The sequence below is a fragment of the Sinohyriopsis cumingii genome, chromosome 16 (genome assembly GCF_028554795.1).
Source record: "Sinohyriopsis cumingii isolate HCF-2022 chromosome 16, ASM2855479v2, whole genome shotgun sequence".
Lineage (NCBI taxonomy): Eukaryota > Metazoa > Mollusca > Bivalvia > Unionida > Unionidae > Sinohyriopsis > Sinohyriopsis cumingii.
In genome coordinates, this window is record NC_142976.1 from 68,262,185 (window position 1) to 68,283,306 (window position 21,122).

The following is a 21,122-nucleotide window of genomic DNA, read 5'->3' on the forward strand; positions in this document are numbered from 1 at the left end:
GTGACAAAAAGTATCCTAGCTTGTATGCTCTTCAAATCTATACAAATTTGACAAAATGTATCCTAGCTTGTGTGCCGTTCAAATCTATATACAAATGTGACAAAAAGTATCCTAGCTTGTATGCCCTTCAAATCTATATACAAATGTGACAAAAAGTATCCTAGCTTGTATGCCCTTCAGATCTGTATAACAGTGACAAAAAGTGTCCTAGCTTGTATGCCCTTAGAATCTATATAACAGTGACAAAAGTATCCTAGCTTGTATGCCCTTCAAATCTATATACAAATGTGACAAAAAGTATCCTAGCTTGTATGCCCTTCAAATCTGTATATACGAATGTGACAAAAAGTATCCTAGCTTGGATGCCCTTCAAATCTATACAATGACATAAAGTGTCCTAGCTTGTATGCCCTTCGAATCTATACAAATAATGCTATTAAGCCATCAGATATGGCTGCAGTTACTAAAGGTGGAAAAGGATGTACACAACTTACTACAAAAAAAACTTTGAACTGAGTTTGACCAACTTTGATGCAAAGCATATAGGCCATTTAATATCGGGTAATGTAAATGAAATCCTTCAGGCAGTTATTTTTATAACATGGAATCCACATTGGAGAAATTTATACAGAAAGTACCCTACTGACCCAGATTTTTTCACAATCGTTTGGCCATCAGGCACATGTCAACCAGGAGAGCAATGTTAGGCCCACTTGGGTCACTTCTTTTATCTCTTTCCAGTGTTGAGAACCATGGGAATCCCCACTCGTTCCATAACCAACTTTGAATCAGCCCATGACACGGACTGCAGTATGACAATAGATAGGCATTGGGATGAAGATGGGTTTCCTGTAAACTACTTGGATGATTCTGTCTGGTATGATTTAAGTAATATATAACATTGCATACAAATATACAAACAGTAGACTCCATTTATAACAACATTGGATGTAACAAAATGTTGGATGTTACAAAGCAAATTGCAAAGTCCCTTACAGTATTTTATATAATACTATACATTATTTAAATCAAAATGTTTGATGTAACTTAGCTATTTTTAGAAATCATTCATGGACTTTGTTATATCAGGAATTTTCAGTATTTATTCCCACCACTTTTATAGTTGAATCTGGATAAATTAGGAAAACTGTTTCCCAAGATTATCATTCTGATAATTAGGAATTCAGATAAACAGTCCAGTTTAAAAGGCTCAGGGCTGTCTGCCTTTGTAATATTATCCTTTACTATGCAGCTTAAATTGATGTGATTATTAGATTCACATGTAATTGATATCATGATATAAACATTAGATTATGTCATTCATATGATGTCATGATCATTAGATTATTATGTCATTGATACGATGTCGTGATCATTAGATTATTATGTCATTGATATGATGTCATGATCATTAGATTAGTATGTCATTGATATGTTGTCATGATCATTAGATTAGCATGTCATTGATATGTCATGATTATTAGATTATTGTCTTTGATAGGATGGCATGATCATTAAATTATGTGATGGCATGATTATTAGATTATTATGTCATTGATATGATGGCATGATCATTAAATTATGATGTAATGTCATGATTATCAGATTATTATGTCATTGATATGATGACATGAGTATTAGATTATTGTCTCCATCCTACACAATTATTATGCCAGTTCTACATGAAATTTTCATGATCATTCGATTATTGTGTCATTGATGTCTTGATTAGATTAGATGATTGATATGATAATGTGATCATTGGATTATTGTGTCATTGATCTCTTGATCATTAGATTAGATCATTGATATGATAATGTGATCATTGGATTATTGTGTCATTGATCTCTTGATCATTAGATTAGATCATTGATATGATAATGTGATCATTAGATTATTGTCACTGATATGTTGTCATGATCATAAGATAATTATGTCATGATTAGATTTGTATTTTAGTGTTATGATGCTGTTATTGTTATGTTATTGATAAAATGATATGATCATTACATTATTATGTCATTGATTTTATATCATAATCACTAAATAATCATGTCACTGATATAATGTGATCATTAAACTATTTTGTCATTGATAAAATTGTGTGATCATTGTATTATTATGTCATTGATAAAATGGACTGCTCCAGTGGCCTAGTGGTTAGAGCATCTGCCTCAGATGTGGGAGGTCAAGGATTCAAACCCCATGGGAGTCATGCCAAAGACTTATAAAAAAGTACTAGCAGCTACCTCGATAGGAGTTCAGCAATCAGAAATTAGTGTTAGGACTAGTTGGCCAAGTATCAGGATAATATGACTGGGTGGGACATGATGCCACATGTCTGCGGCATGATGCCCCAGTGCTAGACATCACTATAAATTGCCACATTGCAGATATTGTAGCGATAGGACTAAAATTGTTAAAGCTATTTTAAAAAATCCAAATCACTCACACACACCCACACTTGTTGATATAATGACATGATCATTAGATTATTATGTTGTTGACAAAATGTTGTGATCATTAGAATATTTTGTCATTGATGTGATGTTATGATCATTAGATTATTGCATCATTGGTATGAAAGTATCATTAAATGATGTCCTTGATGTAATGAAGTAATCATTATATTATCATGTCATGATCATAAGATTATCATGTCATTGATATGTCATGATCATTAGATTTTCATGTCATTGATATGATGGCATGATCATTAGATTATTGTCTGTCATACAAAGTTAGTATAATCTCTAATCAATTATTATAATCTGTCCTTCACAAAAATGGCATGATCACTAGATTATGTCATTTATATAATACTCTACTCCCTCGATAACATGCGCCTTGATAGCTCACAAACCTGCTTATAACACAGGGTCAGTCATGGATCCATTTTTGTTATACTAGAAAGTACCAAATAATTGACCCCTTTTTGTTGAAAATGAAGAAAATCAAGATAAATTTGGTGACTGACACCTTGATATATCACTCATTCTATCACTGAGAATGGTTTATATGACCTTGAAATATGAGTCAGTGTTATGAAATTATCAACTTTTCACAAGAAGTCAAGTATTTTGTTTTAAAAAAATTCCAAACATAATTCTTGGTACAGCATAAAAAACAGTATGGATGAAATTTGATCAATAAAAACGCCTCTAATGCCTACTTGAGGCAGCAATTCTGTAAATAAATACCAAATTAATAAGTTTTGTTTTCCTATCAAGTGAAATTTTAGTATTAGTTCTATCTTTTGATTCGGTTTAAGTGTAATGATTGTAAATACAATGTACCCAGTTGTATTCAAACGTGAAATATATGAATCTATCCTAACAGCTATGTCTGCGAGCATTTCTGTGAGAACCTAATTAACGTCTTTTATGTCAAATAAAGAGGGAGGAGGAATAAATGAAAAGTTAAATTTTTGGCAAATCCAATCTGTATAAGAGCAGTAGACCCAGTAGCGTCAGGTCAGCTCATTTCAAGTGATCAATTGAACACATACTTCTTTTGTGAATGTATCATAATTAAACCACCTTAAATTAGCATACTCGTTCACATGTGAAAAGATAGAAAGACAACCAAACGAAATGAATACTCGAAATAAAGTTCTGGTTCGCATGTACATTTTATTGATGAGAAGCTAGTTTCAGAGTTTGTGGTCATTTTGTAATTCCTGAACTGGCACTCTGAGATTTCCTCACGGTTGAGAAATTTCACTATTAATTGTAATGAAATCATGGCATCAGTATTGTACAAATAGAACAATTTTTTAAAAAAGTTTTGACTTTGAAGGCTGTTTCATGAACTATGTTCCGTTTTTTAGTGTGTTTTTGTAATGAAAGGAACCTTGTTTGAATTTGAATTAGAAAATAGTCTGGTTCCTTCATTGTTATGATTCTTGCGTTGCATTCCACAATAGTAGAGAGCAAAGCAAGCAACATAGGGATCAGTGAACCAGACTACTCAACAACATAAAGCAGTGATGTGATACACAGTGTTTTTGCATACATGGGAAAGATTGTTGAAACCAGTTGGAATAAAGTTAACAGTCTCTCAGTGGTTTGGCATCTTGAAAATAAATGGGGTGTTTTATACAAAAAAATGAATAACTTCGATAGATAAAGCACTTTATTCCCAATTATTCACAACACGATTTTAAAATGAGTATTAAACTATTAAACAGACTCCCCCCCTTGGTGGTTTTCTTGATGTCCAGTGAGGATGGCATAATTTCACGTTGTTATGGAGGTCCCTCGATAACTCACGCCCCTTGTTTATAGTGCGGTCTAGGACCACATTGTGCGCAAATTATCAAGGAAGAGGTGTAATAATAAATTCTTATATCATTGATACTATGTCATGATTAAATTATTATGTTATTGATACAGTGACGTGACGATTAGATTATCATGTCACTAACATGATAACATGATCGATACATTATTATGTCATTGATATATAATGTTATTTTTAGGAAAGCTGATCTCACCTTCAAGTTCTTGAATAATTTGGTCACAAGTCTCATTTTACTTTCAAGTTTTGCATGGAACATTAGTGCAAGGAGTATATAGTTGCGTGAAAAGAATGATTTATTTATGACAAACCTTCAGACAGATTATTTTAAGAAATATTTTATTTACAGCAGTACATTTTTATGGAACAGTTTGCATCATGATATGAAACTAGCACTTTATGTTTCAGCTTTTGAGAATCATGTCTGCAAATATTTTAATGAGCAATCCAGATTTTATGACAGACATTTGCACTGGGTTGCTGGGTAACCAGGTATAACATTTGGTTACCTGGCATAACATGTATCAACTTCTGTAGCAGTTAAAGTTTTATTCTTTTTCACAGTAGATGTTAACCGTGGTGATTTCATACAAATCAATATATTTGTTTTAATTGTAGGGCCAAAACATAATCCAGTTGTTAGCTCATATGTCACCTTTTGTAAATGAAGGCTGTTATTATTATTTATTATTTGTTAATATTATTATTATTATTATTATTAGTCAGGGCATTTATACGGGGTCTATATGAATGTAATGGCCTTTGTCTAATTATATAGGCCCTCTGTGTTACCTTGGGCAAATGCAACTAGACTTTTGGCCAATACTGCTGACCTTTGAGGACACATAAAGTTAAGAACATAATGTTATTGTCACAATATTTTTATCATCAATTAGGAATTTTCATGTTTGGAACGAGTCCTGGTTCCGGAGGCTGGATTTGCCCAGTGGGTATGATGGCTGGCAGGTTCATGATGCTACACCACAAGAAACCAGTGAAGGCAAGATAAATTTCATCATTTCATGTGTATTGAGTCTAATGGCACATTAGCACATAACTGGCTTTAAAGTTACAAATTTGGATATCCCTAAAAATGCATTAAACATCCCTAAAATACAAAGTCTAATTTGAATACACCTCCTAAAAGGTAGACTGTGTCATGTTATGGTTGCATTTGTCTGTCTGTCTGTGCCAGACTCCATACAGATATATTCCAGTAGTAATTTAAATATTCAGTTTGGCACCTGTCCTTGTATCAAGAGAAAATCACTTGAACTGCCACCTAGGTGGGCAAATGATTTAGCTATTTAGCTGTAAAGTTTAGCCCTAGAAGGGCTAGATAGGCGCGGTAGTTGTAATTCTCCTAAGGTATTATAATTTAGTAAGTATTATTAAAGAAACATATTTTACTAGAAAAAATTGGTCTTTAAAAACTCAAAGACCTTCTAATTTGGACATAAGAGAAATCCAAGTGTAAAAGGAGGCCTATATTAGTCACCTTTTATGATGTACAGGAAGGCTTATTTGGCCTATTCTAATTCCAGTTAACATCTAATATTATTTCTTAAGAATATTTTACATTGGTCCTCCTCATGAACGGTTCCCCTAATCAGTGGCCACCTGCTTTTTACAACCAGAATCCCTTGGCACCGAGGAGTTTGTGCTCAAAAGTACCCTGCAAGAAAGGACACTCCTCTAACGTGACCAACAGACAACATATAAGTGCAAAAATGTAACATTTACCCATCTGATGTAGCCACATTTTATTATTAATATGTGTCCAGAACCAATATTTGATTCATATAGTATGGTAAGTAATCCAATTATCTTTCCCAATGTCTGTTTAAAGATGTCAGGTTTTCGTTAGTCAAAGAAGTTTTGGCTAAAGTATATGTACCACTAAGGTTAGTGTTATTAACGCTGATGTTTAGAGAAAATGGGGTCACCAATGTTTTGATAGAGTTTTGGGCTTCATATAGTTTTTCTTTTTTGTTTTATTACAACCAGACGTAATTGTCAAGACCATAACATGGTCAGCATTATATAAATATAGATTTTGTGGGATTAATACACACAGAGAAATTAACCTTGAACAAAACAGGGTACCAGACAAAGACCATCAGAATCATGTGACAGTACGTGTATCACATCCTTGATAAACAAGGAATTTTGTCTACAAAAATTTCATCTACATAATTAAATTAGCAACATAGGAATAAATTGTTGCAAAACTTTAACAAGTCATTACCTAAGCTGTGAAATAATACTCAAGAAGGAAAAATAAAAGTTGTTCAGCTTGACAGCACTGGAGACAGTTTAATGTATGTACCAAAATTTAAATAATGTTTTTGAATGGTTTTGCAATGCACATGCCAACAATACCCAGCTCACATATTTTCATGCTGAGAATTTAAGAACTGTTAATTTGTTACCTTGAAATAAGTCTGTTTTTGAGACAATAAGAACATTATATTAATGAATGCCTGTTTTAAATGAAGATATTAACTGCTTTAAGTTATATGTAGATTTCTTACTATATACACATACATATACATACATGTACATCTCATAAATACAGTGGAACCCTGCTATAACACAGTAATTGGGGTCCACAAAATTGGATCGTGATAATAGCAGGGTCATGTTAATGCAGGGTTTTACAGTATTTTACTTTTTTCAGAGAACAATGCATTATCACATATACGTTTATTCCTGTCCAATGTATGTCATGAATAGGTTATCAGCGCCATTTACTATCGTGCCGTCGTGGCAGGCAATTCATCCATAATGCATGTAATTCCATTGTGAAATTGTACGTATATTTAAAATATTCAGTAATTTTGTCACAGATCATTGTGTCTGAATTCAGCATCTAATATATAGCATGATCATAGTATTAACACTGTTTACTTACCATCTGTTATTGTACCATCGTGGCATGCATTTAATCCATAATACATGTAATTCCAATGCAAAATTTGCATACATATTTAAACTATTCATTAATTTTGTCACAGATCATTATGTGTCTAAATTCAGAGGGAAAAATTAACAGCAAATTTAGGTCAAGAAAGATGAAGCACATGTATGGTTCATTACGTTCCAGGGTCTATGAACTGTGTCTGTACAAATGTCATACTGGTAAAATTGTATCATGCGTTTCCATGTACCTTTATCCATTGGAAATTCCCAATAATTAACAATTGTGCACCATTCATTTGAACTACTACATCAAGAATAATTAACAAACAACACAACCTTTCGGTGTGCATATAACTTTTACTTGAGACTTTGTGAATATCAAAAGAATCTTTTGAAAGATACTTTTATAAAGATTTTTAAGCTGAAAGCATGTACAATTTTATACCCTTTCAATTTTCAGCTAATAAAGTGGACATTATTTACTGGTCAACTGATTGCGTCTAATAACACAGCCAAGCCCAGCAAACATGTTGGCAGCTTTCGCTTTTGATGTTTATTAAATTGTGAGAATCTTTTATCAACCACTGCATTTTCTGCTGCTTGGTTGTGTAAAAAATTAAAGAAGAAACTTATGTCAGCTATTGTTTGAGTAACAATTGTGTACAGAATAAATTGAAGACAATCACAAAGACATCTGATTGGCTTTACTCATGGATCAACAATAAGTAACATTTCTAATAATGGTTATTTTGGCATAACACTTCAAGAACCTGGTGAAATTATTAAATTTCAGAAGCCAGCCTATGATCATATTGTATTTGAATTCATACGCAAACTCTTCCCCCAAATGATAATAAACATTTTACACACTATTTCTCGAACTTTAAAAAAAAACAAAATCCGGGTTGGAGAAAAATACACATGTATTTAAAATTCCAGGAACCACACCATGATCATATTATATTCTAATTCATACACGATCTCTTCCCCAACATGATAATAATTTTTTTATACACTATTTCACATACTTCAAAAAATATATTTTTCCGGGTACAAGAAACATACATGTACATGTATTTAAAATTTCAGGAACCACACCACAGTCATATTATATTCGAATTCATACACGATCTTTTCCCAAAGTGATAAACACATTTTTTTATACACTATTTCACATACTTAAAAAAAACCCACAACATTTCATGTGCAAATGAATATATGAAATTTCTGGAGCCATGCCACAACCTCATTATATCCAAATTCGCGTTAAAACGTGGCACATTATAGCAGGGTCGCACTGTATAGCCCCCTCTCTGGAAAGTCCACTTGTCTTATACAACCACTTTCCTAGTGTAGAAGGGGTGGCTGTTTAAGAGGGGACCACTGTATATGCACATATTGATCAATCATTAGCTTAATTCAAAAGTAAAATGCTTGAAATTGTATTAGGGCCCCAACATTAAGTTGCAGTAGTCCTATTTGATCACTTTTACTGTCCATGTATCTGTCTCTTTGCCCATTCACACTTCTTTCAGCCACCGTCATTCAACAACCTTTAAACATAATTGGGTGCCATTTGGCATTTTAATTGCATAATACATCTAGGAGTACCTTTGAAAGGGTTTGTCTTTTCAGATTCAGTTTTAATGGAGTTATTTTTTCCCCTTCAATTTTTAAAATATCCACTAATGTATTTTTGCGTATATAACCCACATACAAGTATAATCCACACCCATGTATTTCCCTGGGAAAATTATAACCCACATTCAAGTATAATTCACACCCATGTATTTCCCTGGGAAAATTATAACCCACATACAAGTATAACCCACACCCATGTATTTCCCTGGGAAAATTATAACCCGCATACAAGTATAATCCACACCCATGTATTTCCCTGGGAAAATTATAACCTGCATACAGGTATAATCCACACCCATGTATTTCCCTGGGAAAATTATAACCCACATACAAGTATAATCCACACCCATGTATTTCCCTGGGAAAAATGATAAATTTCAGGAAGAAAGTTGTGTACATATTGCATCTGTGTATTGTCCTGATACTACTATTATTCTATGTCGTAAATCAAAATCACTGGATTATTTTCACAGAAGTGTTATTTGGCGTGTAGATACCATACCTTTTTGAATTTTAATTTTAGCTATTGAAACTGCTGAATAGAATAGTTTTACATCAGTTCCAGATAGGACTGTTTGCTCTATGCATACTAGTTGTTATGGACCAATACTGAAATTGTGAAGATTTTTTAATACTGAAAATCTTTTTTTTTTTAAAAAAATGTGACCATATCTGGTTTTGGAAGTAAAAATGTTTTTAGCATGACATCCCATGTTATATATGCTAGGGATCACATATTTGGGCTTATGATTACAATTTTCCACAGCTGAGGGTTAGCATCTCTAATACTGATGAGACTTTGAATGAAATGCATTCCCTGCTTTCTTAGGAGTAATGGCCCTCTAAATGCTCATGCTACTAACTTTGTTTCCCATCACAGGTTTATATGTTCAAAGCTCTATCACGTAAAATTGTAGTGAGCAGGACCCTTTGCAGTGTACCTATTGCTAATCTAGCTGTAATTAGAATGTGGAGCAGGTCCCTTTGCAGTGTACCTATTTCTAATCTAGCTGTAATCAGAATGTGGAGCAGGACCCTTTTTAGTGTATCTATTGCTAATCTAGCTGTAATTAGAATGTGGAGCAGGACCCTTTGCAGTGTATCTATTGCTAATCTAGCTGTAATCAGAATGTGGAGCAGGACCCTTTGCAGTATACCTATTGCTAATCTAGCTGTAATCAGAATGTGGAGCAGGACCCTTTGCAGTGTATCTGTTGCTAATCTAGCTGTAATCAGAATGTGGAGCAGGACCCTTTGCAGTGTGCCTATTGATAGCATAGTTGTAATTAGAGCATGAAATGTTTGTCATCAGCTCTGATATATTCTTCCATCATACATAGCATTGATTTATTAATTGATGTTGCTTGGTTTGTTTATGTGTACATATGTTCAAGTATAGCAACTCTGATTCACCTTAAATATATTTGCTTTACTAGTTATTATTTATTTTGTATTCCTATATTCCTTATGTGATTAAATTATTTCAGATGTGATGAGGTGTGGACCTGCCTCTGTGAAAGCTGTCAAAGAGGGACATGTATACCTCAACTATGATGTAGGCTTTGTCTTTGCAGAAGTCAATGGGGATCGTGTCCAATGGCGGGTTAGTTCTGTTCTTTGTTTTTCTCCCTTTTTGACACTTATTGGTCACAGAGATAAAGATGTCATTTATTCAAGATTGTGCAGAATTATTATGAATTTTGTGTGAAAATTCTACATTCTGAATTTTATTGACAGAATTTGAGGAAATCACAATTTTTGGTTATAAACATTGAACAGGAGTTTCTATGTTTATACAGGTAAGGAGAAAGGTGCTTCACCTCCAGCGTGATCAACCAGTACATAGAACATTATTAAAAATTATGTACATAGCAAGAAACCAGTTGGTTGGATGGTAAATAGGTGAAAAATGGTAGCAGAGATGAAGAAAAGAGAAAGATGAACTAATATGTGGGGAAAGTTAATGTTTATGGTTATTGTATTGATCAAAAATGTTGAAGGAATTCAAGGGTCTGGATTGGAGGAATGGATTCACTGTTTATTTCTTAGTGGACTCGTCAGTTATTTTTACTCACTTTTTACAGGTGCATATATGCTCACAGGAGGATACAGTTGATTGGATAGAAGTTGGATACTTTTAACATGTTATCCATTCATATAGAATCTAGGGCTGCGTGGATTCCCCACAAATTGACAATGAGATTCCAGATAAGCATGCTTATGGGTTGGCATCTCTGTGAAATGGTTGAAAATAAATCTAAGTGGATTATAGAAATTGAATATTTCCTTTTAATTAACACCATGAAACTGGTGAACCCATCTTTGTAAAATGAATGTGGAATGCAGAATGAATAACAAATGTCTTTTCAATTTTTGCAGTGGAATGTGCCAATGTTAGTTCTGCTGTGTCCTCTGAAAAGTTTAAATTGTTTTCTGACAGTGGGTAGATACACGCTGCTGACTGCCTACCAGAACTGCTCATGATTGGTGCTATTCTTGTTGAATTTGGAAAGTTCTTCTTAAAATCAGCTTGACAGGAATGGTAGAATGTATATTCATGACCCTTGAACATCATTCCAGCCACTGAAAAAAGCAACTGTTTCCATGTCATTGAATTTCATGTGTTATTTTGGTTATTTAGACATTGGCATTTAGAAATTGATGCTAACAAGACAAACATTAAAGGCCAGATTGAAACCAAGCCTTTGATGTCACCTGAGTCCTATAGTAATGACTAATCCAGCCATAAGCCACTACTGCTTTTAATCCTTTCCAAATTACTTATGATCACACACCGTATAAACCGTCTTGACAAACTTTAAACATTGAAGTCAATTAACTCTACTGAAAGAATCCAAGTAGTTCTAATTGCTTCATGTTGCATAAGCTCTTGAGTATAATTCAACCATAACACATTAATATCTTTAAACCATCTCTGAATTTCTGCTGATCACACATAATATAATCCAATAATGATAATAATAATAATAATAACCTCTTTATTTAACCCTTTACCTCTCAGAGCATAGTTACAAAGTGCAGCGCACTATTAATAGAACACCTATTACTGATTCGACTCCATACGAATAGGCCTGCCTGTTAACTGTTAGGCAATGTAGTGTACGTTGTTTAACAGCAATTTTAACCATTTTACATTTTTGGTACACATCTATTATGTGTGGAAAAATTTAAGAGTAAAGTTCAATTATTATAGCTGTGTAATTATTTTTCATGGAAGAATGTTTTATGTGCTTTAAAATCTTGAGAGAACTTGTTCACCGTCAAGCCAGTCAAGCCACGTGACCAACCATTGCTGCCATTTCTCATACTCGAAATTTATAAGTTTTTTGTCTATGTCTGCATAACTAAGTCATCTGAATTTGATAATTTATAAAAACTAATTGCTGCCTACATCAATATCAGAGCCTTTACCTAAGTTATTGAAGCTTTCATAGTTGTGATTCTAATTGTGAAAACTCTGTAAGTACTGAACAAAATCCGCGACTTCCATTTTGGAGAGTGGAGAATATGACCCAGTTACTTTAAATAGCAGATTTCAACCAGAGCATAAACAGCCACCACGTGGTCTGACGTAATGGTCATTCACAGCAGTGAATGTAGTATCTAATAGGGGGTTGTCCCCAAAGGTGGCACTACAAAAACTCTCTCAAAATGGCTGTGTTTACAGCAGGAATCAAAAGGCACTGTATACGAATTGGGTAGCGGCATCCAAAGGCGCTTGTATGCGAATGGAGTAGAGGCATCCAAAGGCACTTGCATGAGGTAAAGGGTTAATAACCACAGACATGAATTGACTTTATGACATATGATTTTAATATTTTCATTCCATTGCAGATTGATGTTAACCAACACCTCTTTATTTTGTCATAAATAAACTGTTCCTTCAACTTTAGATTCAAATCATTATTTTCCAGCTTTGTGCCATATTGTTGGTTAGTAATCATTAATACTTAAGTTATGTCCATGTTTACCTCTCATGCCATTTTTCTTATACCAGTAATCAGTTCTAAGTAAGGGTATCTATAGGGAGACCTCTGAGTCTGACTTTAGCTGTTTGAAATCAGATGCTAAAAGTGTCATCAGCTGCATATAGGTTGGTAGATGAAATATTTTCAGTGGCAGATCGTTTATGAAATTGAGAAAAGAGTAGTGGGCCAAGGATTGATCACTTGTGGTATTTCATATGTAAGTAGGTTCATTTTTTTAAAGAAAAAGTACCATTTATAAAGCAGGTATCTTGTTGATATTTAACAAATGAATACCAAAGACCAAATTACACTCTTGCACTAGGAATGGACAGGATATTGCAACACAGGCCTGTGTTTGTGTCTCTTTACAACTGAACAGTGTTCAGAATTTTATTTATTATATACTCTAGTGTGAAATGTAGACACTTATTGGCAAGATAATTTTCATATTGTTTTCAATATAATATTTTCACATGAGAAAAATATATTCAGGCTTATAAGGAAAAGAAAATATGCTATATATATTCAATGAAACTTTCCTAAACTGGACCCTATGTAACCTGACCATCTGTACAGACTAGCAGCATATTTTGGTAAGGGTGCTTAATACTAATATACAAGTTTTGTACTTGGTACCTCCAGAAGCTGACATAATTACTGGTCCCAACAGTGTCCACTAACAGATTTTACTTTATACTGTTGAAATAAAATTTTATTATTTCATTATAAGATATTGAAACAAATCAGTTGGAGAGAAATAATAACACCACAGTGGCAGTATCTGTTAAGGAAATAGAATGCAAGCTTGCCAACACAAAAATTTATGTCTGAATTTAGAATAAACAAAAATTAAAAAAAACAAAATTCTTATAAGTCAACTCAAAATCATTCAGAGATCTGTTGTTAGATGATGTTATTCTCTGAAACCTATTTGACCTTTGACTTCCTGCCAGCAATATTCACTTTATCAATCCACACAAGAATGCATATAAAAAAAATACAAATCTCTTCATTCACATTCATTAGTTGACAAATCTAAAGCATTGTATGTACAGTCTAAATTTGTAACAAGTTGTTGTCCTAAAATTAAAATTTCAGAACCTTTTATTGATGTAGTTTAACAGTCATTAGTCACATTGACAAAGAATCAATAAACAAATTCTGTGAATGGAAAATTTTAGCCTTAAAATTTTCTAAAAAGAACATCTGTTTTTAATAGATGTAACTAAATTACATGTGAGGTGGAAACGTTTTATATTGTTGCTGGTGGCTTTGCCACTCATAGCAATACAGTGTTTCCACTTGTGAAATATTTCCTTATATATACTAAAAAAATGTACATATTGCCTGTATATTGCTTTACATTAGGTGAACAAAGATGGATCTATGGAGGTGTTGGGTATTGACAAGTACTCAGTTGGTAAAAGAATCAGCACCAAAGCTGTAGGATCAGATGAAAGACATGATCTAACATGGGATTATAAATATCAGGATGGTAAGCAAATCTAAATACTTTCTATAACTACTATGTATAATAATTCACTTACCTGATAGTAGCACAGACCCAGATCTGCTGTTGCATATATGCCGTCAGATCAGGGGCTATGCCATATACTTGAATTTTTAACTAAGAACATTCACCAGATCTGCTGGACTATTATGGGATGGCAGATCTGTGGACCTACATTCTCAAAACTTTGTGAGCAGGTAACACTCAAGCTCTGCTCTGAGTGAATAACTCCCAAGTTTTCAACAATCTTTAATTAGAAAAATGCTTAAATCAATTTCAGATTTTTCTTAAAATTAGTGTCATTAATAGACTGCCATATTTTTCATGACAGGTGCGCCCAAAGTATCTTATCTTATTTTGTGATTTTTAGCTTGAATGGTTTGGAGAATCCAATGCCTTGCCTTAAATCCACTGTAGAGAACTCAGAAAATTTATGATGATGATATTTGGGGGTGTTTGAGCTTGAATTCTGCTCAGAATTTGGTATCCAATGTAAAGTACTTGGACAATCTATGGTGGATGATATTTGGGGGTTTTGGAGCTTGAGTTCTGCTCCAGATGTTTGGAGAATACTTGGCATTGCCTGATATCTACTGTAAGGAACTTGGACAATCTATGACGGATGATATTTGAGCTCTAGTTCTGCTCAAAATGTTTGGAGAGTATAGGGCCAGGTCTGTGATGTTTGCAGCTGGGTTCATATTTTGTATAAGCAAATACAATATTAGGTTTCAAATCATTTCACAGGATTTTAGTCCAGCTGCTGAAAAGCAATAGGAGTTGGTATGGACTGTTCCATAAAATAAACTTTTCATCTAAAAGGTTTCATTCACTGGATGATCATCTGTACATCATATATTTCCCACTCATACTTTTTACTTTTATTTTTTATTACCCTCAGTTTTATACTTTAAAGCATTTAGAATCATGTATTTAGTTTTTAGCTTATCTCGACAAAGTAGCCTCAATCACAAGCATCCACACAGATAAAAGCATATACATACGTACACCTTCACTGAATGTCAACCATTCTATTTTCCTAGATCCAATGCAACATTTTGGAGTGGGTTTCAAAGCACCTACCCCCCCCACCACCACCAGGGTAGGGGATGAGGGGCTAAATTTGTATATGTACATCTGTTGTACATTCTTGGTAAAGTTTTTTTCATTTAGCTCATGTTTATGCACACTGTATAAATAATGTTATACCTCAAATCATGAAACTTGGTGAGAGGTTGCATATTGATACTACGCCATTATAACAAATAGAGTCATTGTGACCTATATTTCTTGCTTCACTCATTTTGGTTGTATTTCATGGTTTAAGTTTATTTGTCTGGCTCAGTTCATGACAGAATTATTAAACTATGTGATTGAGTTCACCTCTGTTAGTGTTACATCCATGACAGAAAAGGTCACTGTTACCTATATTTCACATTTTTCTGTCCTAGTTTAGTTGTTTTATTCAGCTCATGACCACATAGGTTTTTGGAATCCTCTGTTCATACTATTATATACAAATCATAAAATTATGGAATATATCTTGATGAGCACTACCCCATCATTTAAGTAGTAGGTTCAGGTCTTGGGCTTGATCAGTGTGATGTATGCAAGAAAGCTGGTCAGTAGCTTCCAATTGGGTCGTTGGTTTTTCCTAGGGTCTTCTTCCACCAGTAATACTGGTTGCCATGCACTGAAAAATGGCGTTAAACCCCAAACAGCAACAATAAGTAGTAGGTCCATATTTACCATATTTTCACTTCACTGTTTTGTGTCAAGTTTTGGGTTTCATTTTGCATACACTGATTACGCTAGAATGGTGAAATTAATGATGTGCATCTCAGTTACAACCACACACATGCAAGAGAAGCTCATTGTGACCTATATTTAATCTTTTACTAGCTTATGACCACATGAAATCTTGGCATGTTATATGGATTCTAGGTCAATGTCATGAGTGCATGCATCTTGATAAATTCTGCATTCTATTTACCAGAGGAGGAGTCTGTGACCTATATTTAATGCTCAGTGACTATTTTTTAAATTTTGTGTTAAAAGTTCATTTTTTCAGTGCTGTTTATGTTCTAGTCATGAAACTTGATATTTTAATTGCATCTCCACTACTACAGTATCCTTAAAACCAAAGACAGTCACAGTGACCTGTATTTTTATACTTTACTAACATATGTCAAGTATTTGTGCTCATGATCAAATTGCTTCAAATATTCTAGAGAAGACCAATTATGGCCAATCAGTTGGAATTGGGAATAGATCTGAAAATTTGTACCTTTCCGTATTAAGGACTTAACATTGTGTATTGTGATATCCTACCCACAGCAGGTTAACTGTGTATTGCATAATGAATGGACTGCATGCTGCATTCTTTTCATCTGAGGCCTCACCTGCAGGGTTGTTAATCAAAGTAATTTATTCATACATAAAGTATGTGCTTGCTGGCTGTCAGTCCAGGGTTCCTTGAAGTGCCAGACTTTCAGCCTGTAGAACCTGGCTTCTAGAGTTAAAGAATGCTAATAGCTCTTCAAACAGATTCTAAGAATAATGATTTTAGAAAAATGAAGACAAAAAAACAGCTTGAATATCTTTTTCATCAACTTTATTACATTTATTTTTTCTCGAGGGTCGGTGGTTCTTTCCAGGGATTTCCCGGGTTCTTCCTCCACCATTAATACTGGCCACCATGTATAGCCTATCGTGTGCTGAAAAATGGCGTTAAACCCTACAATAACAACAACAACAACATCTATTTTGATATGGTAGAAAATAATGGCTTTTTATTCTTCAATGTCTGTTTTGCCCAATCACAGTAGGTTGGTAGGTGATGGGGGTGTGCATGGGTGAGTGGAATGAGAGGTAGGAAGTTTTCACAATGTCAGCACAATACTGGCTATATTGTGCCAATAAAAAGTTCAAAATTTAAATGCTTGAAGGTTTAAATGTTGAGATAAAAGATTAGAAAAAAGGCCAAGATCACGCTTATCTGAATTTTGTGCATGATAATGTTTACAATAGCTACTGGAGACAATTGAAAATTGAAGTGAGCAGTGTAATTATTGATTACACTCTGGTTAATAATGTTTGGTTGCTTAATTACCTGATGGCTTTTACTTTTTATGAAATTAAAATAGTTGCATCATCCATTATTTTGGTTGCAAAAATGAAGTTACATTATTGTTTAATGTTTACATATTGAAAAGTGAAATTATATTAGATTCATGTAATTGTGAGAGGAAATTAAATAAATATGTCTCAAAAGAAAACAAATGTGTGCTATAATGGCATCGTTGTTCATTGTCATGAGTAATGGGAAGGGTCATATAATATACCTGATGGCTAGATTTAAAGTAGGCTTCTCATCAATATGGTCAGGCATGTATACCACTTAACTTAAAAGATCTGATAAGTAACAGTACCTCAGCTGCTGCATTCCTCACCCATTACCTTGTCATTTATCCTCTCTAACTGACCTATCCAAGTGGTCGAATTGCATCTAACGCCATTTTCAGTACTCTAGATTGAAAAGTTGAGATCAGTTATGCTGTTTAGAAAGTGGCCTTGTATACCCACTACACCACGAACCAATTAAAACTTGAAAAATCCTTTGTTATAGCATCATCTTTATACAGACGTACAGGCGCAGTTGCCTTGACACGGGCTGCATTCACTGCAGTGTTTGGGTTGTATTTAAATGATGTTATCTTGACACCAGTTAATATGAGAAGTTTGCACTGTTTGGGTTATATTCAGACTTTCTTGTCTTGTCGCAGGTTGTATTTCATGCGAGTAGTTTTGCACTGTTAGGGTGGTGTTCAGACTGTCATCTTGTCACAGATTGTATTCAAAATGAGCTGTTTTGCACAGTTTGGGTGGTGTTCAGACTGTCATCTCAACACAAGTGGCATTCATTAGACGTGTTTTTTACATAATGTTTGGACTGTGTCATCTTGACATAGGATGCATTCAATAGCATTAGTTTTGTACAGTTTGGGTGGTGTTCAGACTGTCATCTCAACACAAGTGGCATTCATTAGACGTGTTTTTTACGTAATGTTTGGACTGTGTCATCTTGACATAGGATGCATTCAATAGCATTAGTTTTGTACAGTTTGGGTGATTGGGCTATGTTATCTTGACACAGGCTGCTTTCAATAGCAGCAATTTTGTATTGTTTGGTGATGTTTGTACCAGGTTATCATGAAACCGTCCACGTTCAGTAATAGTTTTGCACTTTTTGGGTGAAAGTCAGTTTGGTTATGTTAACTTTAGAAAACAAAATTGGCAGGCAACAACCTTTAACTGTAGCCAAATTGTTCAGACTTTTGTTATGGACATAAGAATTTTTAAATAAAGCACCATTTTACATTTGTGTAAGTCAGTTCATTGATTATTGTCAATAAAATGCTTATAGAGTGCTTGTAAAAATATTCCAGGTTGACAAGACTGTAAGCCAAGTCTCCATACTTAAAGCTGCTGTCAAGTTACCTTTCCTTGCAAACTCTTCAGCATGTGAATCCATTATTGATTAGTTTTGCATGGTGAGCTACTTTTCATGATATTTAACTTTGATTTCACTTGCCCTCCAATAGTTCTAAGAACCAGATATTCAAAACAGCCATGTTCGGCTTACCTTATTGAATGTATTCAGGGTCCATTGATCTCTTAGCTTCTGATCATCATATTTATCTTTCAGGTTCTGAGAATGAGAGGAAGGTGGTGGAATTTGTCAACCGTTTTAGCACACGTCGCAAAAACAACATCTACAAAAAGAGCCAGGAACAGGAGGTGAAATTCAAGCTAATATTGCCAAACGACAAAATGGTTGGAGAAGACGTTGAAGTGGGTGTGTTGGTAGAAAACCTTCTTAGTAAGGATTGCAAAATCAAAGTGACACTCACTGTAACCAGCATGTACTACACTGGTGTTGCTGGGACTCGAGTCAAGGGAGAAACTACAGAAATAGATCTTCCAGCTGATAAAGGTAATCTTAAAGTGAACACTAGTCTTTACTCCAACTGCACAAGAAAGGTTTCTGTATTTACTCCTCTGTATATCTGTTTGTGTGCAAACAAAATAAACCCAGAATTCAGTGCTGAAATATGGTACAGTTAGTGAAGGTTATAAACAAATTTGATTGTAGACTGCTTCTTGAGTTTTTCTGAGGTTTGTCATAAGAACAAGAATCAACTGCAACATATGTTAATTTTGAGACTTCTTTTACTTAAGAAAGTTTTATAGGCCTGCCTGTTTTTAAGGTAGACCTGAGACCCCCATTTCACTTACTTCTGAATTATTAACTATAATGATTTATATAGTGTGTGAAAGTTTCAAATTGATGCATTCAAAGTTAGCAAGATATTATATGTACATGTTAAAATATTTCCCATGGTCATCTACATTTAAAACAGTTTTGCCATGAGTCTGTGTGACATTACTCAGGAAATCCAACATTGTGAATTGCCATTATGTTTGCCGAATGTGAAGTTTGTCTGGACTGGTTTCTAGTTGCATGTATTATTCAGCATGGGAAAGAGGTGTATCCATGGTGAATATAGTGGTATGAGTATGTCCTTTCTAACTCTGTATCACCAAAAAGAGAATATTATGAACTAGTGATTTCTTTATCAGCTAAATGTCAAATGAAAATGTTGTGTATCATTAGTTATCTGTTAATTTTGCACATATAAATAAATAGTAATATTTTCATGATACATGCAAGCCTCAGCCAAGAAAATAACACCAAATATTGGATGAAGAAGTTTCACATCAGCCAGTATTTTAGAAATGCATCATTATATTCTCATTGTAAAATTTGGTTTTCTTCTTAAGCATGTCTTGGTAAAATATGGTTCTCTTGATAAGCATGTCTTGGTAAAACATTGTTCTCTTGATAAGCATGTCTTCATAAAATATGGTTCTCCTGAGCAGCATGTCTTGGTAAAATAAGGTTCTGTTGAGACACATGTCTTAGTAAAACATTGTTCTCTTGACAAGCATGTCTTGGCAAAACATTGTTCTCTTGACAAGCATGTCTTGGTAAAACATGGTTCTCTTGACAAGCATGTCTTGGTAAAACATTGTTCTCTTGACAAGCATGTCTTGGTAAAACATGGTTCTCTTGACAAGCATGTCTTGGTAAAACATTGTTCTCTTGACAAGCATGTCTTGGTAAAACATGGTTCTCTTGACAAGCATGTCTTGGTAAAACATTGTTCTCTTGACAAGCATGTCTTCATAAAATATGGTTCTCTTGACAAGCATGTCTTGGTAAAACATGGTTCTCTTGACAAGCATGTCTTGGTAAAACATGGTTCTCTTGACAAGCATGTCTTGGTAAAACATTGTTCTCTTGACAAGCATGTCTTCATAAAATATGGTTCTCCTGAGCAGCATGTCTTGGTAAAATATGGTTCTGTTGAGACACATGTCTTAGTAAAACATTGTTCTCTTGATAAGCATGTCTTGGCAAAACATTGTTCTCTTGACAAGCATGTCTTGGTAAAACATGGTTCTCTTGACAAGCATGTCTTGGTAAAACATTGTTCTCTTGACAAGCATGTCTTGGTAAAACATGGTTCTCTTGACAAGCATGTCTTGGTAAAACATTGTTCTCTTGACAAGCATGTCTTGGTAAAACATGGTTCTCTTGACAAGCATGTCTTGGTAAAACATTGTTCTCTTGACAAGCATGTCTTCATAAAATATGGTTCTCTTGACAAGCATGTCTTGGTAAAACATGGTTCTCT

The 21,122-nt window shown here is 34.1% G+C and overlaps 1 protein-coding gene across 1 annotated transcript in view; it reads left to right on the forward strand.

Annotated features, from left to right (window-relative positions):
• Nucleotides 1-21,122, forward strand: part of LOC149780723 (protein-glutamine gamma-glutamyltransferase E-like) — a 93,612-nt gene that overhangs the window by 43,196 nt on the left and 29,294 nt on the right. The window contains exons 8-12 of the mRNA XM_089937775.1: nt 742-877; nt 5,196-5,299; nt 10,350-10,465; nt 14,220-14,346; nt 19,070-19,357. Coding sequence (XP_089793901.1) covers nt 742-877; nt 5,196-5,299; nt 10,350-10,465; nt 14,220-14,346; nt 19,070-19,357 — 771 coding nt within the window. The remainder of the gene's footprint in view (nt 1-741; nt 878-5,195; nt 5,300-10,349; nt 10,466-14,219; nt 14,347-19,069; nt 19,358-21,122) is intronic.